Source organism: Mastomys coucha, unplaced genomic scaffold (genome assembly GCF_008632895.1).
Source record: "Mastomys coucha isolate ucsf_1 unplaced genomic scaffold, UCSF_Mcou_1 pScaffold22, whole genome shotgun sequence".
NCBI classification, from domain to species: Eukaryota; Metazoa; Chordata; class Mammalia; order Rodentia; family Muridae; genus Mastomys; species Mastomys coucha.
The window spans coordinates 57,336,273-57,355,772 of NW_022196905.1; the positions used below are offsets into that span (position 1 = coordinate 57,336,273).

At 45.3% G+C, this 19,500-nt stretch overlaps 1 protein-coding gene and 1 long non-coding RNA gene across 6 annotated transcripts in view; one reads left to right on the top strand and one right to left on the bottom strand.

The window, feature by feature from the left end:
• The window catches only part of LOC116071014, a 2,278-nt gene extending 1,950 nt beyond the window's left edge, over positions 1–328 (bottom strand). The window contains exon 1 of the long non-coding RNA XR_004110671.1: positions 181–328. This is a non-coding gene — a long non-coding RNA (uncharacterized LOC116071014). The remainder of the gene's footprint in view (positions 1–180) is intronic.
• Tbc1d1 (TBC1 domain family member 1) overlaps positions 1–19,500 on the top strand; it is a 199,481-nt gene that overhangs the window by 70,031 nt on the left and 109,950 nt on the right. Inside the window, exon 1 of one of the 5 annotated variants that reach the window (XM_031342387.1) lies at positions 2,946–3,196. The exons of 3 other annotated variants lie outside the window; for them this stretch is intronic. In XM_031342387.1, the coding sequence (XP_031198247.1) occupies positions 3,167–3,196 (30 nt within the window). In that variant the 5' untranslated portion in view covers positions 2,946–3,166. Of the gene's footprint in view, positions 1–2,945; positions 3,197–19,500 lie in introns of those variants that run through there. One more of the 5 variants, XM_031342388.1, reaches the window with a different exon arrangement.

The following is a 19,500-nucleotide window of genomic DNA, read 5'->3' on the forward strand; positions in this document are numbered from 1 at the left end:
AAAAAAAAAAAAAAAAAAAAAAAAGAGTTGCCTTGGTCATGGTGCCTGTTCACAGCAGTAAAACCCTAAAACAGTTGGTCTTTATATGGCTCAGGCTGGCCTGCAACTCATGATCCTTACTCAGACTCCAGACTGGTGGGATTACAAACGTGTGCCTCTCCTATTCCAGATTTGCCTTACCTGAACTTCTGACCCGACTTCTATAAATTAAGGTCCCCACACCTGCCTCCTCAGGTTCAGTAAATTGGTGCAGCTCGGGGAAACACCAGCTATGAACGGATTCTCTGTAGCAGTGGCTCTCAACCATCCTAATGCTGCAACCCTTTCATATAGGTCCTTATGTTGTGGTGACACACCCCCAACCATACACTTATTTCCCTTGCTACTTCATAAATGTCACTTTGCTGCTGTTATGAATCACAATGTAAATATCTGATGTAGGCAGAGGCAGGTGGATTTCTGAGTTCGAGGCCAGCCTGGTCTACAGAGTGAGTTCCAGGATAGCCGGGGCTACGCAGAGAAACTCTGTCTCGAAAAACCAAAAAAAAAAAAAAAAAAAAAAAAGTAAATATCTGATATACAGGATATCTGATATGCAACCCCTTGACCCATAGGTTGAGAACCACTGCTTTATAGGATACAAATAAGATGCCAGAGTGAATTTTGGGGGAGGCATGTAAAGTCCTTTGCCTTTCCTAAGCTTAACACTCTCCAGTAACTGCTATATGTTCCACCACTCAAAAGCTATGTCCTGTCTTTTGGGTTTTTATGGATCCCTCTTTATATGGTCATGATTACTAATAGACCATATATTAGTATAGGCCAGGGAAACCCAACAAGGCTTGTCTATGTTACTGTTCTACATGGCCTCCCTGAGCAGCATTCCTTCCTCCAGAGATGGGCAGGCCCCATCACGAATGAGGGAGGCTTTTTTGTTTGTTTGTTCTGACCTGTTATTGGACTAGAATAGACAGGTCAGAGAGCTCATTTAAGGCCAGATCCATGAAGAATGTGGGGGCAGATTAAGAATTTCTGTGACCTCCCTTGGAGAAGAGAAATTCACTTCTATAGTTGCCCTTTGGAAAGGGCTTATAAACCAGTAACTGCGGACAAAAGCCAAAACATACATATCACGATGAAAGTCGTGACTGAGAGGCTGGGCTTCTGTATCGCTAATGGATTGACAGTCCATGCTGAGGTTGCTGGCCCCGCTACTCTCCTTGAGAAGTGAGGTCGCAGAGAAAGGCTCTCGCTTTAATAGAGCTTTTAGCTTTTTTCTTTTCTATCTGTTCCAGAATGTTGTGTGATAACAGGTGGACCATTTGGCTAATAGGCTTCGAAGTCCTTTCCATCCATCCTTCTTGGTGACCTTCCGGGAATGTCACTGATTAATGAAGACCCCACAGGTCCCAAAGACATGCCTAGTTCCTTTTATATGATTCTAATTGAGCCTTGAAATGTTATCACTCTTGATTTTGCTCATGCCTTTATGGCTTATCTCCTACTCATGTGCTTCACTGGGAAGGGGAAAGAGAACACAGCCTTCTCCTGTTATTTTGCATGCCCTTGGGCAATCTCCCCCAAATAGAACTGGCTTCTTTCCTTGCATTAAGAAATAAAATGCAGGGGCTGGAGGGATGGCTCAGCGGTTGAGAGCACTGACTACTCCTTTGAAGGTCCTGAGTTCAAATCTCACCAACCACATGGTGGGTCACAACCATCCATAATGAGATCTGATGCCCTCTTCTGGTATTGTGTGAAGACAGCTACAGTGTTCTTACATGTAATAATAAATAAATCTTAAAAAAAAAAGAAATAAAATGCAGAAGGGCTGAGATGTCACTTTGGAGATTAACAAAAGAACTGACTCCTGCTTTGGGACACTCATGCTGAGGTACAAAGTGATCAACTCTGTGATGGGACCACCAAGTCTTCGAGCCTCTAAGGTCCAACTCTCCCAAGAGGTCCTGAATCCTAGGAGCAAGTCTGTGTTGGCTCGGAGGTGGATTCTTCTATCCCATCCAGGTCTGGGATACATGCGGCCCAACCTCATTGCCCGCCTGAAGTCACAGACACCCACTTAGGCGCCTGAGTCCCTACGCAAGTGACTTGTTACCCATCAATTTGGAGACAACTTGTGAAGTGGCAACAGATAACTAACGATTGCTAAGATACCAAATGTTTGGTGACTATTAAAATATACTGAAGGTCATTCACAATCAGTGGAAAGAAGAGGATTCTGGGCTGGGTTGGCCAGTGGGTGGAGGTACGGTGAGCACTTCTGACACATAACTGCATCAGGTACTTCAGACCTTTGGACTTTTATTTTCTCCACGTGGAAGTTGGGAGCGTCTGGATTGGAAAGTCAGTTTAACCCTTGTAGCAGTCATGATCTCACCCCGCCCCGCTGCCTGACCGGCAAAGGGACCCTTTACCTTCAGGTTGGAGAGGCCCTCTTTGCCCGTGCACCATTTTTGTCTAGGTAGCCGGGTTTTACGAAGCCATACCATACTTAAAAGGACCAGAGGCTGGGTAACACTGCCTCTTCTGTCCCCGGCTGTCCCGAGAAGTTAGGAAGAAACGCAGTGGGGTTGGGAGCCACCCTTGGAAAGCTAGGATGCTCGCTGTTCGAAATCGGGTTTTGAAATAAGAGGAGGGAGAAAGAAAGGGCAGCCTTGCGTTCTCGCCAATTCTGTTTTTTTTTTTTTTTAATCAAATCAGAGGAAGAGAGCGAGAAAGATTTAAGATTTCTGAAGTTGTAAGAAAAGCTTCGGAGACCGGGAGAGTCGTACCCAACCTCAGGCAACAGGAATTGAACACCCCGGGGCGTCCACAGGGGGCGACCCCTGCTCGTCCCGACTTCCCGCGTGAGCAGGTCCGGGTGGGCGGGGCGGGGCGTGACCATCCGAGGGGCGTGGTCGGAGGAGCCCCTGCGTCTCCGCCCCCTCCCCCGCGCTCCCCGCCCACTTCCCTTTCTCGCCGTCTGCCCGGCGGGCGCGACCTCTCGGGTGGTGACGCGCGGGGAGAGGAGGAGCCCGCGGGCTGGCCGCCGTCTCGGGACGATGCCCGCACCCCGTCGCGCCCGGAGCCCGCCCCCGGTCGGCAGGCCCACGGGCCGGCGCGTGTGAGCGGGAGCGGCGGGCTAGGAGCCGCCGCCGGGCCCGCGATGTCACCATTGTTCAGCTGGGTGGCCAAGGTAGGCGGCGGCGGCGGCGGCGGCGGCGGGTTCAGAGCTACCGGGGCCCTCCAACTGCCGAACCGCAGCGCGGGGGGAGGCGGACGCCAGGCCGTTCGAGCGAGCGCCGAGCTACTTTTCATTCATTCCTCCTCTCGGCCCCGCGACCCTGCCTCCCAGAAGGCGTCGCGCCCGTTCCCCAGCTGGGGAGACTGAGGCACAGCCCGCGAGCGAGCTCCAGGTGTAGTCCCAGCCTGTGGGACCGACCATGCTGTCCAGGATCCTCTTTGCTTGGGGCGGCCGGAGTGGGTCGCCGAGGATGTTGCCAGGCTTTTAGGTTGTTAACTTGCTGGTCCGAGATCTGATTGTATGAAACGTAACTTTCTGTCTGCACAAAGTTTTATGACTGCAACACTCGCGCTTTCAGAGCCGAGCCTTAGAAATCCAGGCCGGCGCACGGCTCTTAAACTAAAAAAGTTGGCGGAATTGCCAGGATTCCCTCAGCCTTGCCTGGGTTCTGTGTGTTTTGACTGATGCATTGCTCCCAGCCATGAAAGACGCCCAGTTCCTCTTGTGGGGTCCGTTGGTCTGTCCGTGTGTGTGTGTGTGTGTGTGTGTGTGTGTGTGTGTGTGTGTGTGTGTGCGTGTCTGCCTGTGTGTGTGCCTGTCTCTGTCTGTCTGTCTCTCTCTCTCTCTCTCTCTTTTACGCTCGCGTGCTTGTGTAGCTGAGTAACAACTTAAACCCGTTAGCTTGTCTCTAATTCTTTATAGGTAGTAATTAAATAAGGGTTACATCTCCAGTTTGTGTGTGTGTTTTCCTAATTACATTTTTCTGACTACCTGCTTGGGAGCAGATGTGGCTTCACCTGTCACTTGGGTAATAAAGTGGAGACAGAAACTAGATAAGGTTTAGTTAGGAGACTATACCAAGGAGCATCATTCCAATCTGGAGTCCTCACCAGGGTCTCTTCCAGAAGCCGTGGTGCTCCTGTAGAAGAATTTTGAGCCTGTGCATAATTTTCTACTGGGAAAGAATGATAATGTCCACACCTTTATTTTTAAAGACTCTCTTAACTTTTTTTAAAGTTTATTTTACACACACACACACACACACACATCTCCCATTACAGATGGTTGTGAGCTTACCATGTAGTTGCTGGGGGTTGAACTCAGGACCTTCGGAAGAGCAGTTAATGCTCTTAACCGCTAAACCATCTCTCCAGCCCATCCCTTAACTTTTCTATGTAATGCTAAACTTAAAAAAAAAGAAGCATTACTGTAGTTTACGAAGCGATTCAGAGTATATATATATATATTCTAAAGGTGCAGGCCTGAGTTGCTTTATTGCTACTGTTGGTTTTGTTTTTGTTTTTGTTTTTCCCAGACAGGGTTTCTCTGTGTAGCCCTTGGCTGTCCTGGAACTCACTCTGTAGACCAGGCTGGCCTTGAACTCCGAAATCCACCTGCCTCTTCCTCCCAAGTGCTGGGATTATAGGCGTGCGCCACCACCGCCCAGCTGGTTTTTAATATTGTGCTGTAAAAAGAAAAATTGGGCTTCACAGACATCTTTCATTCCAACACCAGCAAGGTGTAAATTGTAAAGATCTGCTGTTTCTTAAAAACAAATCAAAACAAACAAACAAAAAAACAAAAAAAACTTGTTATAGCTTCTGTGTTTTTAGTTTTCTTCTCTGGTGCATGTTTACTAAGTGGCTGTTCACTTAGGAGTGAGATGGAACTTTGTTTACTTTGCTGCCGACCAAAGCCTCCTTTCAAATAGCATGGAGGACCTCTGTGAAGACTCGGCCTCCTTCAAGAGGAGATACTTCTGAGGAGTTCAGACAGCCACACTGTGCTCATAGCTTGATTCTGATTTAGAGTCATGCTTTTCCTGAACTGGTGTTAAAACCTGATGCTGCCAATAGCAAGCAACAACAACAACAACAACAAACCCGCCAGTAGCAAACAACAACAACAAACCCACTCAGTATTTTTAGAGCAAATGTCTCCTTACCTGTCCCTTTTTGAGAAAGGGTTTTACTGTGTACCCCTGGCTGTCCTGGAACTGGCTAGGTTTATCAAGATGGCCTCAGACTGACAGAGCTCTATCCAGCAGTACTTAGTCGGAACACTCATGTCCTGGAATTAAAGTTGTGTGCTTCCATGCCCAGATAGATAGATAGATAGATAGATAGATAGATAGATAGATAGATAGATAGATAGATAGATAGATAGATAGAGACAGATTTCACCCCCCGTAGCTGGGTAGCTGGTGAAATTATTATAAATTACAGCTTGAGCTAATGGGGACTTGTGCAAACCCGTGCTTGGTTTATGGTGAAGACTTTCTGTTTTCTAGTAGAGAATGGTCTAAACTCGGAAGACAAAGGCATAGCTAACACACGCGATGGACATAGTCCTAACGTGCTTTTATATTCAATTTTAAAAATGCCTAAGATCACTCATATGCACACACACAACACCTGCGTATCATTCCGCTGATTTCTTTTCCCTTTTGACCTTTGGAACTGAGGCTCTGCACCTGGCAGGGAAGGAAAAGGGGGGTGGGGGATGTTGATGGAGATCGACACCTGAGCTGCCATTTTCCTTGAGTGAAGAGAGCAATTTAATATGAAGGAATACAACCTAGATGGGAAATGGTTTAGTAGGTTGGGTTTGTTTGTTTGTTTGTTTGTTTTTTAAAGGAGCACGCCATTGCTCTGCTTTTAGTTAGACATGAATTAGAGTGTGGGTACCAGTGTGCTTTGAATAAAAAATGGGGCAGGGCTTTGAGTACACTTTCTTCATGAATCTTCCTGGGGACACTTGTCTCCCCCTTCCCCATAAAATAGTACAAAGGAACTTCTCAAGCTTTCTCATCTTTAGACTAAACCTGCAGATGTTCCCCCAGCCAGACAGCTTTGAGCTTGTCTGACGATTGACTCTCTGCCTCTGTGTATCTGTTCGTGAAAGCTGATCTCAGAAAACCCGCCTGCCCCATAAGGATTGTGACTAGGGCTATTGCTGGTTTCACAGGATGTTGAGTATATGTGTATATATCAGTTGACAAATGAAAATGGAAAATAGCATATAAAAATGCAGGCAGGTCTGCTGTGTCTTAAATTCAAGGTCTTTTCATATGGGTTTGGGTCATGTATTATTTTCTAGGTCTTATAGTTTATTCAGAGAGTGTATGTTGGGTAAAGAGGTGCATTTTACACAATAGGTTTGTCCTTAAAAAACTGCACATTGAAGATTTTCATTTTTGTTTTTCTTTGAGACAAAGAGTGTCACTATATGGTCCTGACTGTCCCCAAACTTGTGATCTCCCTGCCTCTGCCTTCTGAAGTATGTGTGTATGTGTAGGGGGTGCGGGTGGGGGGGGAGGTTGCAGGGGTGTGGCAGGGCAGTCTTCCTATAAACTCGTGTAGATCCTCCTGACTCTTCCTCCTACATGTTGGGATTAAAAACAGGCACCAACCTCCATGTGTAGCTCACACCTAGTTTTATAAGGCAAATATTTTAAAAATGTTTTAGGAAAGGAATAACTTTTTAAATGAGTAATTGAATCCTAATTAATAAAACAAAGCTTTTTATATTTTGTTTTTGCCCACTGGCACTTAACATATGGGTACTTAAGAGTATATCTGCTGTATGTTAGGCTGTTGTGAGGAGTGGGGAGGGTGGTTTCAACCGTAGAGAGGTAGACCAGTTCCCTGTTTTTGTGGTCTTTACATTTCTAATCTGGAGAGACAGAGAAGCAAATGATAAGCAAGGTAGTTTCAGCTGGTGGTCAGTGCTAGAAAGAGAAGTAGAGAAATGTGAGGACTGGGTGGGGCGAGTTGTGAACTTAAGCTTGCTCTGGGACCCAGCAGCAGGGGTCTGGTACAGGGAGGTCACTCCAGGTCTTAGAGGGGATTCTAGGCCAGGTGAATGAGCGTTCTAAACACTGGGCTGGGTGTGGACTTGCTGTTAATTACAGATGGGAGGAAAGGAACGGTGCTGCCCACTGCTGCATGCTGTGGATGGGGTTTCTTGGGCTGTGCTCAGGCTGCTGTGTCTCTGTTAGGAGGTGATGGAGTTAGCCTTGACTGGGGCAGTGAGGAAGGAAGGCCACATTGTTGTTTTTCAGTGTTTGAAGTGACCTGTCTTGCTGGTTGTGCTCAATCTGCTTTCCTGGAGCAGTTTGTTATTATTCAAGAGTACAAGTGTGTCTTGTTCTTTGATCAGCTGCTCCTAACCACAGCCTCAGGCAAGTCCTGTCCTGGCTTCGAGCTTATATTTATTCACTGCGGAGGTGCTCTGTGGGCCAGAGTAGCCCACCTTGGGTGCCAGCTGTCAGCTGGACTTGCTCTTCCAGAGCACAACACAGCCACTTTCAGAGTTCCTTTCCTGGGAGGGGTCCACCTGTCTGCTGCCAGTGTTTATATAGGCAGTGCTGCCGACTTGCTTGAAGTCAGTCCTGTGTTGGTTTGTCCATGAGATGTAGCCTTAAAGCACAGATGCTTTCTTTAGATTAATGCTGCATTTAATTAGTGGTTGCTTAAGTTTAATAAAGAGTGAAGAATTCCTTAATCATAGTCAGATCATCCCTTGAACTTGGAAAATGTGCTGCCTCTGCTAAGCACACCTGGAGTAAGCCATACTTAAGTACAGCTACGGGGGGTGGGGGGGAGGACTTTATCTCTGCCTGTAGTGATGCAGAGTGTCTTGGGCCAGTGACTCCTTATGAAGAGAGAATGAAGGAATGCTGGAGTGGAAGACTGTCTCCAGCAGAACATAGCCCAGAGCAGGCCTTCTCATGACAACAAGGTTAATCATAGTCTGTTCCTTGGATGAGTTGGCTAACGCATCTTAGGCTGCATGTCTGTATCCTAGTAGTTCACGTTTGTCAAAACCCCACTATCCTCTGCCCTTTTCCTGGGGCATCTCTGATTAATCATTCATTGGGTGAGTAGAGAATATCAGAAAGGGAAGGGTGGGGCTAGGCTTGTCAGACAGAATTGCCCAGGGAAAGCCTGGAGCATGTATGGTGTGGTGTGAAAACCATCATGGAGTGCTTTATCTCAGTGTGTATAAGTCCCATGGCTATCCCAGGTAATATGGCTGTGGTTTTGTTGGTCTAGATGGGAATATTATTTCTAATGAGCGCCTGGGTGATTTGACTGGTCTGGGGACTGCACTGTGAGTAACAAGGCTCTCATATTTTCTTTAAAACATGCCATGATTTAGGTTTTTGGTTTGTTTTTTTTTGTTTTTGTTTTTGTTTTTTGGGTTTTTTGTGTGTGTGTGTTTTGTTTTTTATTATTTTTTAAACATAAAAAAGAAAACCAGTGATCTTGAAATTGGCTGTCTAGGGAACCAAAGTGAAAGAAAACATTTGTACCTAATACTCCAGCACCTTTTTTAAAAAATTGAATTTTTTATGTAGTAACCATTCAGTTTATCAAGTTCAAAGTCTTTGGTCTTCACTCCTCTTTGTACTTACATCTTTGCCCAACATAACATTAGAATATTTTCACAGTCTAGGAATTAGAGTAGTGTTTGATGAAAATGATACTTTGCCTCTTCTCCTTTCTTACAAAAATACATTTAAAGTGGTATTAGAGCCAGATGTGACACTCCTGGCTTTTAACCCCAACACCTGGGATGAAGAGGTAGGCAGATCTCTGGGTGGTTGAGGCTAGCTCAATTTACATAGGGAGTTGAAGGCAGTCAGGATAGAATAAATAAGAAGGAAATGATGTTTGTCTCAGAGAAAAATTGAGTGGAAGATACAGAGGTTTCCTGCCCAGCCCTGCCTACACCTTCCTCACACTTCCCGACATCGCATTGGCCCTCTCTGGGCATGGACAGAAGGAATACTGAGCTGCACCAGCCTTCAGTGCCCTACAGAACAGTTTGATGGCCTCCAAAACCCTCTCCCATTCTCCCCTATGAACCTGCAACGAACACTTACTGTCTATGTGTTTTTTCTCTACAGAGAGCGTCGTGTGGTGGAAATCGTACCATGCACAATTTTCTAGATTGGCTCCTTTTATCTACTAATATACCTTTCTATTTTCTCGTTTGTTTTTTAATTTTTATTTTATGAGTACGTGTGTTTTGCCTGCATGTATGTGGGCCAGGTGAGTGCCTGCAGATGTCAGGTGAGGGCATCAGAACCCCTGGAACTATAGTTATGGACAGTTGCGAGCCAGCGTGTGGGTGCTGGGTATCAGACTCCAGTTCCCTGGAAGAGCAGCCAGAGCTCCTGATAGATCCCTGGACATCCTCACAACCCCGCAACCCCCAGGCTTGATAGAGCTTCGTTTGTTGATTTTACTGCTTAATAACATCCCATTATTTGGGTGGTTTGTGGTTGACTTATTTCCCTTTAGAAGAGGACCTTAGTTGTGTCTAAATTTTGTCAATTATAACTAAAGCCATTGCTATCATGTTTATAGGCTGTTCCGTGGGCTTACATTTTCTATGTTTTTGGGTGGCGACTATGGAACATTTCTGGGTCATACAATAGAGTTCATTTATTTTTGTGAGGGATGTCCAAACTGTCCATTTTGCATTTCTATTAGTAATAAGGAAAGTTCCCATTGCCCTGTGTCCTTGCCTGGGTTTGGTGGTCTGATGTTAATAAAATTTTGGGGTTTTTTTTTGTGACAGTAGCAGAGGTTTTTTTTTTTTTTTTTTGGCACATTCATTACATTGGCCACAGTAGACAGCAGAACAGTTACAGAGTGCCAGGGGAAAGGACCAAGAGAGACTCTTCGGGTTGTGCCAAACAAGGTGGGATGCTCAGAGTTGGTCGGTGATATGACCAACTCTGAGTTGAAGTCCTACGTCCTTTGAGATGCATGATGCCAGTGTGCTCTCCACAGCTGGAGCCAGCCGTCTCCGTTTCCACCTTAGTCAGCATGTCTTGTCTCTGCTCGCAGGGGCGTACAGGCTAGTCTGTTGGCACCCTCTTTTCACTTCAACTGGCACGTTCTCTTGGCTTCCACTTCTATCACATGGTGCAAATGTTTCTCCAAGGAAGATGACAGCTAAGGCTGTGAGCTAGATTTTGATAATCTTAACAGGAATGTAGTATGCGACAATGTTTTGTTAGACTTATCTGAAAAAAAAAATAAGATGGGAAGGTCTTTTCCTAGTGTTCATGCCCTTTCCTGCAGATTATTTTATATCTGTCTGTGTTATGACAAGAAGAGATGCACGAGCTCTGTTGGCTTATTTTGACCCAAACTGTTCAGGTTAATTTTGCTGAGCCTGTTTTCTCATTCTAAAAAGAAAAAAAAAAAAAAAACCCTTCATATCTGTTTCTTCTTTGTTTCCTTGCGTTTGTAAACTCTATTTTTGACTAACATCAGAATCTGCATAGGAAACTGAAGACCATTTGTAAACATAGTCTGTTAGGACCTGGTTAGGTGGGTAGTTGGGGTGAGTGGATGATGGTTGCACACAGTGTGAGGTGCTGAGGGAGGGAACAGAGAGGACACTCCCATCCTTTGAGCATTGTGTAGTTTAGGTGGGGGAGGAGACCTGTGAGGGAAGATTGATTGCAGTTTGACCACGACTGTGTATGTATGGCTCAGCCAGGGTTATGGGGAGAATAGAAGGTGAGGTCCGAGTGACATCCTTAGGAAAGGGCAAACAGAGGTCACAGTGTGGTAGGCTATGGGAAAGCATCATTAGGAAGCACTAGTGGAAATTTCCTGATATGCCTGAGCTATTCAGGGCCGCTTTCTAAGATTGCCTGCCTTGTTTTTCACTTAAGAAAAAAAAGATTGGTTATTTTTAAATTGTGTGTGTGTGTGTGTGTGTATGGGTATGTGCACATGAGTGTAGGAGGAAGCCAGATCCTGTGGAGCTGGAGTTACAGGTGGTTGTGAGCCACCTGACATGGATGCTGGGGACCAAACTCTGGTCCTCTGGGAGAGTTGCAAGTGCTCTAAACTGCTGAGCCATAGCTCCAGTCCGGTGCATCTCAACCTTGCTGATGCTGGGACCCTTTAATACAGTTCTTCGTGTTGTGGTTCTCCCAACCATAAAATTATTTTTGTTACTGCTTTATAACTGTAATTTTACAACTATTATGAATCATAATGTAAACACTTGTGCTTCCCTGATGTTCTTAGGCGACTCCCTGTGAAAGGTTTGTGTGGTCCCCTCTGAAGTGGTGGAGACCTGCAGGTTGAGAACTACTGTGAGTCCAGCCCTTTGCCTTGTTTTTGACAAGTCTGTTTTTTTCTTTTGCTCTCCTCCTATATATTTTTATTAGTTCTTTTGAGACTTTCATACAATGTGGTTTGATCTTAGGCAACCCCTTCACCAAACCGCTCTCAGATCCACAGCTCTTTCCCACCCCCACGTTTGTGTCCTCTTTTCTTTTTAAATTGTAAAATCCAGCATATGCTGCCTATATACTCTTTCCCACCTTCCTTTCCCCAGTGCCCCCCATGTGTTTTCCTCCTCCCATCCCTCCCTTCTCATAGCCCTGGCAAGCATATACACACACGTATACATACATACATATACATATATGTATATATACATATATACATACAATACATATATGTATATATACATATATACATATATATATATATATCCCTAAATACACGAATACAACCCTGCTGAATCAATTCAGTGTTAATATGTCTATGATTTCAAGACTACTTGGTGTTGGATAATTAATTAGGGGGCTCCTCCGTGGTGGAAGACGATTTCTTCCACTCTGGGCATCCCGTAGTTACATGTAGTTGTCATGGGATTTCTGCTTTAACATGTCTATTGGTGTCCTTGTTCGGGTCTTATTTAGGCAACCATATCGTAGAGGTATCATGAGGGAAGCTTCACTCTCATTCTAGGAGAGGCAGTCTGACAGATTTCCTCATCCTGCAGCTCCTATAATCTTTCCACCCCCACTCCCACATTCTTGTGTGTCCCAGCTGTCACAGTGGGGTAGGACTGTTGTCTGCTTCCCACTTTTAGTAGCTTGCATAACATCTTCTGACACCAGACTTTTTTAACCTTGGGAAAGGCCTTTTATTCTAACCAAATTATTGGGACTTGGGTAGATTCAGAAGTGAAGGAGCCTTTTCTTTCATCTCAGCACATCCTGTTAATGGTTGTGGCTCGGGTGTGGTTAATTCTGATGGAACTTAGTCCTGTTGTTCAAAGTAAGTGGTATGGAGCTTTGAATGTGATTCTGTTTGTTCTTTTCTGCATAAAGAAGCTGGCAATGAACCAGAGCAATGAAGTCAGTTTTGGTCACTAAGTTCTCATAGCTAGTTTATGGCTAAACTTAACCCCAAATTTCTTGTCTTTGGGTTTTGTATACATTAAATATTGCCTTGCTGACTTATGAGTCAAACTATGCATATGTTTGAAACAATGTATTGTATTCCTCATAACTTTATTTAACCACATAAGAGCATACTTGTGAATTTCAGATCATGATGGGCATAGGATAGAAACAGGGTGGGTAGGAATTGTGAGCAGTGGTTGGGGTAAATGGAGATCCTTTACCTATGAAGGGTATCATTAACATGAGGCCTGTGGTCTGGGAGAGCAGCTGTGTGAACTGCGAACAGGTAGAAAGTATGGCCTGAGCCTTTGCAGAGTGAGAGCAGTTGGGGCCCAGTGTGGCAGAGTGTTCCCTGGCACTGGGCTGTGGTGACACACTGGGCCATTTATTTAGTTCTCTTATTCCCAGGAAGACTCATAGGAAATGAGCTACATGCATAATGTATTTCCTTTCCTTCAATAAGGATGATTGATTTTGTTTGGAAAAGCATTACCTATATTGGACATTTAAGAGGAGGGAAACTGAGTTAGCATTAAAACATCAAGGAGAGGAAGAGATGATTACGTATCTGAATACTTTATGTGTGCCAGCCATTATGATGGGAGTAGTCAAGTTTCATAACTTACCTGACTCTTGGAGTAATTATGATCCTAGTGTGGTTATTGGCCCTTCCTATGTGTTTTTGCTGGTGTATGTAGTACCAGTGGAGGCCAGAAGAGGGGTTTGTATCCCCAGAAACTGGAGTTGATAGCAGTCATGTGGGTGCTGGGATTGAACCCTGGTTCTCTGCAAGTGCAACCAGTGCTCTTAAAAGAGCTGAGCCATTCCTCTGGCCCCATCATAGCCATTGTTAAAGTGTGATGCCTTATGAACAGATAAAATTCTATTTACTATACTTACCATGATGTTTTGACATATCTACAGTACATAATGACTAAATCTAGCCAACTGGCATACACCTTATCTTACATCCTTACTATTTTTATGGAGAGACACTTCGTATCTGTTGCCTTAGTTCTTCCCAAGAGTATGATGCATTCATTACTCCCTGTAGTCACCATGCCGAACAGCACGAGTCCTAAGCTAGGATTAAAGGTTGACTTGTATGGCTCTAAGTACCTCAGTCTTCATCTGTGAGAGCTGTGCTGTCTGGGTAGGAGAAGGTGTTCTCATTAAGAAACAAGTTGGCAGAACTTGGAAAGGATCTTGTCCCCTGGAATTGGAACTTCTTTTCTTAGGAGAAAGGTATAAAATGATCAACTCCATTCAGCTTTTGAAAGTAGATATACAAGGGTAAAGCTAGTTGTAGGTAACATACTTTCAGTATCCGTACATACCAGGAAATCTTGACCAGAGAGAAACCATGGTGGAAAGTTAAAGATGGGTCAGGATTGGAAGGATGTTAAGGGCAATGAGGTAGATCCAAGAGGTCAATTTCCAGGTGATGGGGTTTTCATTTTATTGGTGACTGGATTCCCTACCCCTCCCCACCCCATTTCTTCTTTTACTCCCTTCCTCCTTTCCTTTTCCCTGTTCTTTCTCATCCTGGTCTCTCTGTAGCCTAGGCTGGCCTGGAACTCATGGATGCCTACCTAGACCTTCCATGCAGGGATTGTGGGTTTGCACCACCACATGTCTCTTGCCAAGCTTTCTTTAGCTTGGATTTATAGACATGACTGATAGAACCATATTTCAGTTATTCTCTTTGGCTTGGGTGTCTTAGACTTCCCTTGGCTCCTGTTGCTGATAGATGAGCATATGGTATTGAGTGACCACTGTATTCTTGTCCCAAGTAGAATTTGTTTCTGTGATTGCAGCTCGGACCAGAATCCATAAATCTTCATCCATGTCCACCAAGGGTCCTTGGAGTCAGTTCTGTCTCACTGTTTCTAAACATCAGTAAAATGGGATAAATAGTTTTCCTTCAGGCTACGTAGCATTTAGCTACTTAGTGTAGAGCAGTTCCTGAGCCAGATTAGCACTTAAGCATGATTCATCAACACTACCTCATTGCATTTGTGGGCAGAGAAGGCTGCAGTTGCCTGTTCTGTTTCTTCTTTTCATTTACTATTGCTACCATCATTCTTCTCTTACGGTAGTGGGACTTGAACCTAGGGCCCTGTGGATGCCTGGCAAGCACTCTACCTCTGAGCTACAATCTCAGCTCTTCCTCTTCTTAAACATGAGAAAAGTGGAGCCCTCCATGGCTGAGGTGATTACAGCTAGGGTGTTTATAGTTACGGGCCAGGGAAATGGCTCAATGGGTAGGAACACTTGGTACTCTAGTACTCTAAATGAGTTCAAATCTTTCAACATCCATGTGAAAATCCAGGTATGCCATGTACACACCTGCAACCACAGCACAGTGTGGGGAGGAGATAGGAGGATCCGTGGGAATGCAGCTCTCTGGGTTCAGTGAGAGAGTGCACGTCAGAAGCATAAGGTGGAGAACGGGAGAACAGAACATGGCACCTGGCATCCTCTAACACCCTCCTGGCTTCTGCATGCATGCACAGTGTGTGCTCCCACATGCGTACTTGCGCATGCCCATCTCTCATCCACGCACTGGCAGGGAATCTGGACTAGCTGTCTGTATCTCTCTGTGCTTGCTGTCCTGCTTCCCGTGCTGCCTGTTGCTTTGTCAGGTGGTGCTGGGGTTAAACATAAGCTCTTACTCAGTAGGACAGACCAGGAACACGATGCTCTGGTCAGGCATCAGCTCATTCAGATCAGATAAGAAGAACATGGGGGCAGAGGGGCGGGGACACGGGGCAGAGAAATTACACTGGTCTCTGCCCCCTGGAGCCTGAGGTCCTTGTCCAAGGTCACAGCTCTGCTGTCCCCCTTTGCTGAGCCACGCAGAGTGCTCTACAGTGTCTGCTCCTTTTACTCTCTATGTACTGGGAAGAATTTTTTACTGCCAAGATTTTTAAACTAGAAAAAGTTGGCCAACCAAAGACATAGACACACCAATTTTGGAAAACTGTAAAAATAGGAGGTTTATTTGTTGGGTGAAGTTTACTATTGTAGGCCTGCTAACGGCAGAGAATTAGCCAAGAATGGTATTTTAAGGAAGTTATTTTTCCTGGGTGGACCCAAAGGAAACCAGTCATTAGGTGAAAATAACCCAAGATCATTGCTTACAGTCATTTGTGACTGTTCTATTGTCAAGGTTTTTTTTTTTTTTAATACAATGTAAGTTTCCAAATATCAAATTTGGCTTCAGAATAAACAAAAACCCACTTATGAGTAATAAGCGACTGGCTCCTTGTCTTATGATTATTAACAAATTATATGATAAGTATGAAATACTACTAGTGTACATACTATGGTCAAGGCCTTCTTATTGTTCCAGAAATAGCCATGTTCCCAAGTTTCCAAGTGAGGGGAAGGATTTCTAAAATATTTTCATTTCTGGAAATCTGTGACTAATGCCTAGGACCTTGCATCACCCTGATGTTTCAGTCCATTCCACTTGACTTTGGTGTGCATGAGAGAACATTACACTAAGGCAGCTCTCTAGTGTGTTAGTCTGCTGAGGCTGGGGTGTGTAGATGGCCTTTCTCCCAGGAAAAGCATCCTCTGTTAGACCAGGAGACCCAACCCTGCTCTCATGTTCGGTCGTCACTTCCTGTTCAGTGGACTAGGATGGTGACTTTAGACATTTGCTGAGAATCTTGCCTGCTCCAGACTCTGTGCAGGTTGATATTTACTATGCAAGTCCACCATGGTGCATACAGAGTGAGACCTTACCTAGGAGAAGGTAGGTATGTGGAAAGGAGTAATTGCAATCAGAATTGTTTGTAGATGGCTGTCTTAAATAGAGTTGTCTTTTTTTTTTTTTTTTTTTTGGTTTTGAGACAGGATTTCTCTGTATAGCCCTGGCTGTCCTGGAACTCACTCTGTAGACCAGGCTGGCCTCAAACTCAGAAATCCACCTGCCTCTGCCTCCCAAGTGCTGGGATTAAAGAAAGGCATGCGCCACCACTGCCTGTCTAGAGTTGTCTTTTAAAATGTGATTTCCGGAGGGCTGGGAAATGGTTTAGTCAGCAAAGGGCTTAGTAAAGTGCTAGCTAGCTTCGTCAAGTCAGGTCCAATCCCTAGCACCTATGTGGATGCAGTCTCATTGTGAGTGAATCAGAGCCTGTAATCCCAGCATTGGGGTGGAATGGGGGTTGAGACACGAGGATCCTTGGGCCTCATTGGCTAGCCTATAAATAGTATAGTTGATTCGGGTTGTTGAACTCCAAGTTCAGTTGGGGATCTAGTATCAAAAGTAAGTGAGCTAGAGAGATGGCTCAGCAGTTAAGAGCACTTGGAGCTCTTCCAGGGGACCGGGCTTTATTCCCAGCACCCATTCAGTGTCTACCAAACTTCTGTAACTCCAGTTCTAAGGGACCTGAAATTATCTTCTGACCTCCGAGGTCACTGCATACTTGTGGTGTGCCAACATATATGCAGGCCACACACCCATCACATAAAACAAAAATAAATCAACCTTAAAAAAAAAAGTTGTCAAGCGATAGAGGAAAACACCTGGCCTTGATGTCTGGTTTTTTTCATGCCTGTACATACGTGCATGCTTACACACCTTTATACCTACACGGATAAACACACAGCATGTTTCCTGTTGATGAGCCACTGATATGCTCTGGTTTGGGAGTATTTAGAAAGGACTACAGTGACCTGGAGCTCCCGCGTGATGACTTAGGTGTGTGGTCTTACATTGCTCTAATACGTATATGCGTCATCAGGAGTGGGTAGATGGCAGCAGAAGATGGAGGGAAGAGTGAGTAGATGGAGGGAAGGGTGACTCTGCCCCCAAACCTGTCGTGCAGATCCAGGGCGGGTGCCAAAGGTCTTCACTTTCATGCATCACTGCTACTAAGCATGTAGTGGAAAACTGGTAAGGTTTGGGTCTCAGAGAAGTCCCCTACAACATGTTTCTAGGCATATGGGCATATGTTGTTGTTCTATTGTTATCATTATTGTTATTATCATTTATTTGGAGACTTAGGGGTTTCAGCCAAATAAGGAAATCTGACACTAAAGATTACTTCATCCCTGCTTCATCAGGCAGAGCAGATCCTATGACGGGAAATCAGCCTCGACTGGGAATGTCTGGCTAGATCTGTGCACCCCAGTTTTGTGACTCGATGCCAGTCACTCTAGCCCTTTGTGGCTTCTTTTCCTGAACTCTAAAATGAGCAGGGTAGGTGGGTGAGTGAACGGTCCCCCACCCAGGAGTTATGGAGGAAGCTGAATGAATGAAGGCATTGGAGGAGGGAATGTTCTAGGTGGAGGGAGTCTCAGGATGCCTGTGATTGTTGACAAAAAGGCTGTTTACATGGGAGCTGAGTAAGATAAGGTAGTTTATTGACACCCTTAGGGGAGGACCCCCAGGACAGCTGGTTAGCTGTGTTTTTGTAGAGGTTGGAGGAGGATCCATGAGCAGAAGCCTGCCCCTCAGGATGTGTGGAGAGCAGTGAGTGGATTCAGGGATGGATAGGCCAGTGGCAGAGCCTGGGCTGGGTCTGGCTGGACTAAGCACAGGCTTGACCAGCACTTGAGATCTGGGCTCATGCTGAGGAATGAATATGTGTACCCTGACGGTTGAAAGTTGACAGAAGGAGGGATGAGTAGAAAGAAGCCTCTTGCCAAGTATGAGCCTGGTCACTTGGGAACTAGGGAAAAAGGAGGGATTCTTTAAAGAGGTGGTTGGCCGTTTGAGTCCAGTTGAAAAAACAATTCAAAGGTAGAGATGTGAATTAAGCAGTCCTCTGCAGAGCAGAGGGTGGCAAGCATCTGTACTGGCAAGCAGCAGAGGAGGACACCCGCACCCAAGGTTCTCTGGCACAGCTGAAGGAACCTAGAAATCCTCTGCTGGGTTTGGGAGAGCAGAAGTTCTAACAGTAGTCCAAGATGGCTGTGCGGTACATACGAACGCATGCCCTACCCTTCCTGGGCTTATTCTGATTGTATTTTCCCTCTGCCCTTTTAAATGAAGATGGAGTGCCACTTTGGAAATTGCCCTTAGGATTCAGAGCCTTTAGTTCCTTCTTGGTAGATGGAATTTAATTGTACTGGGTAGATCAGAGTTCGGCAAGTCTCAACTTCTGGTCACACTGGAGTGTTCTCTGGCATGGGAGAGCCAGCCAGCTGTGGGCTGGTTCCCAGCAGTAGCTCCTGTTAGCTGCTGTCTCCTTATCTCTTGTCAGGCTTGATTTCTGTGTTGGTTCTCTAGGAATGTTACTGATAGTGAATGTCTGATCCTGTGAAAGAAGTCAGGGAGAGAGAACTGAGTTCTGCAGGCCCTATGCTCAGCTGGCTGGCCCCTGAAGGTGGAGGCCATTAGCCGGTTCTTAGTATCACCACCTCCACCCCACTCTCTAAATAAATAACTAAACACACAGGGACTGCATGTATTTATTGTGTACCTGGTGACATTCGAACTCAGTGTGTAACTCACTCACCTGTCTTTCATTTGCTGGTGTGTAATGTTAAAGCCTTTTTTGGGGAATAGATTCGCTCTCTGGGAGTTGGAGGCCCTTCCTAAACTCAAGCCCTTGGCCCCATTCTCTGCTCAGAACTTTGCACACACTACACCACCCTCGTGGCTGCTTTTGAAGTCTTCTAAAATCAGAACCTGTGCAGCCTGATTAGCCAGAGGGACTGTGGGGTCATGACCCCCTCTCTCTCTTGATGTGAAGTTGACATTTCTCCTAATGCCCTGGGGTTTTGTTTCTTCCATTCTTTGGATATCCAGGTCATTCTGTGGGCTTATCCCAGACTTACAGCAAACTTGGGTCCTTAAATCTCATTCACATGAACCTTTGGCAGGCTGAAGTTTGCCATGGCTTCCTACCAGCTCAGAGGGGTTTTTGTGTTTGCAACTTATAATTTATGTATGTCACTGTGCTCCTGATGTGGAAGGATTTCTTTTCTTAAACTATTTAATAGCTTATTCACCAGTAGAAGCTCTTGCCTGACTATAGTAGTCAGTAACTTTGAAAAGACTGGT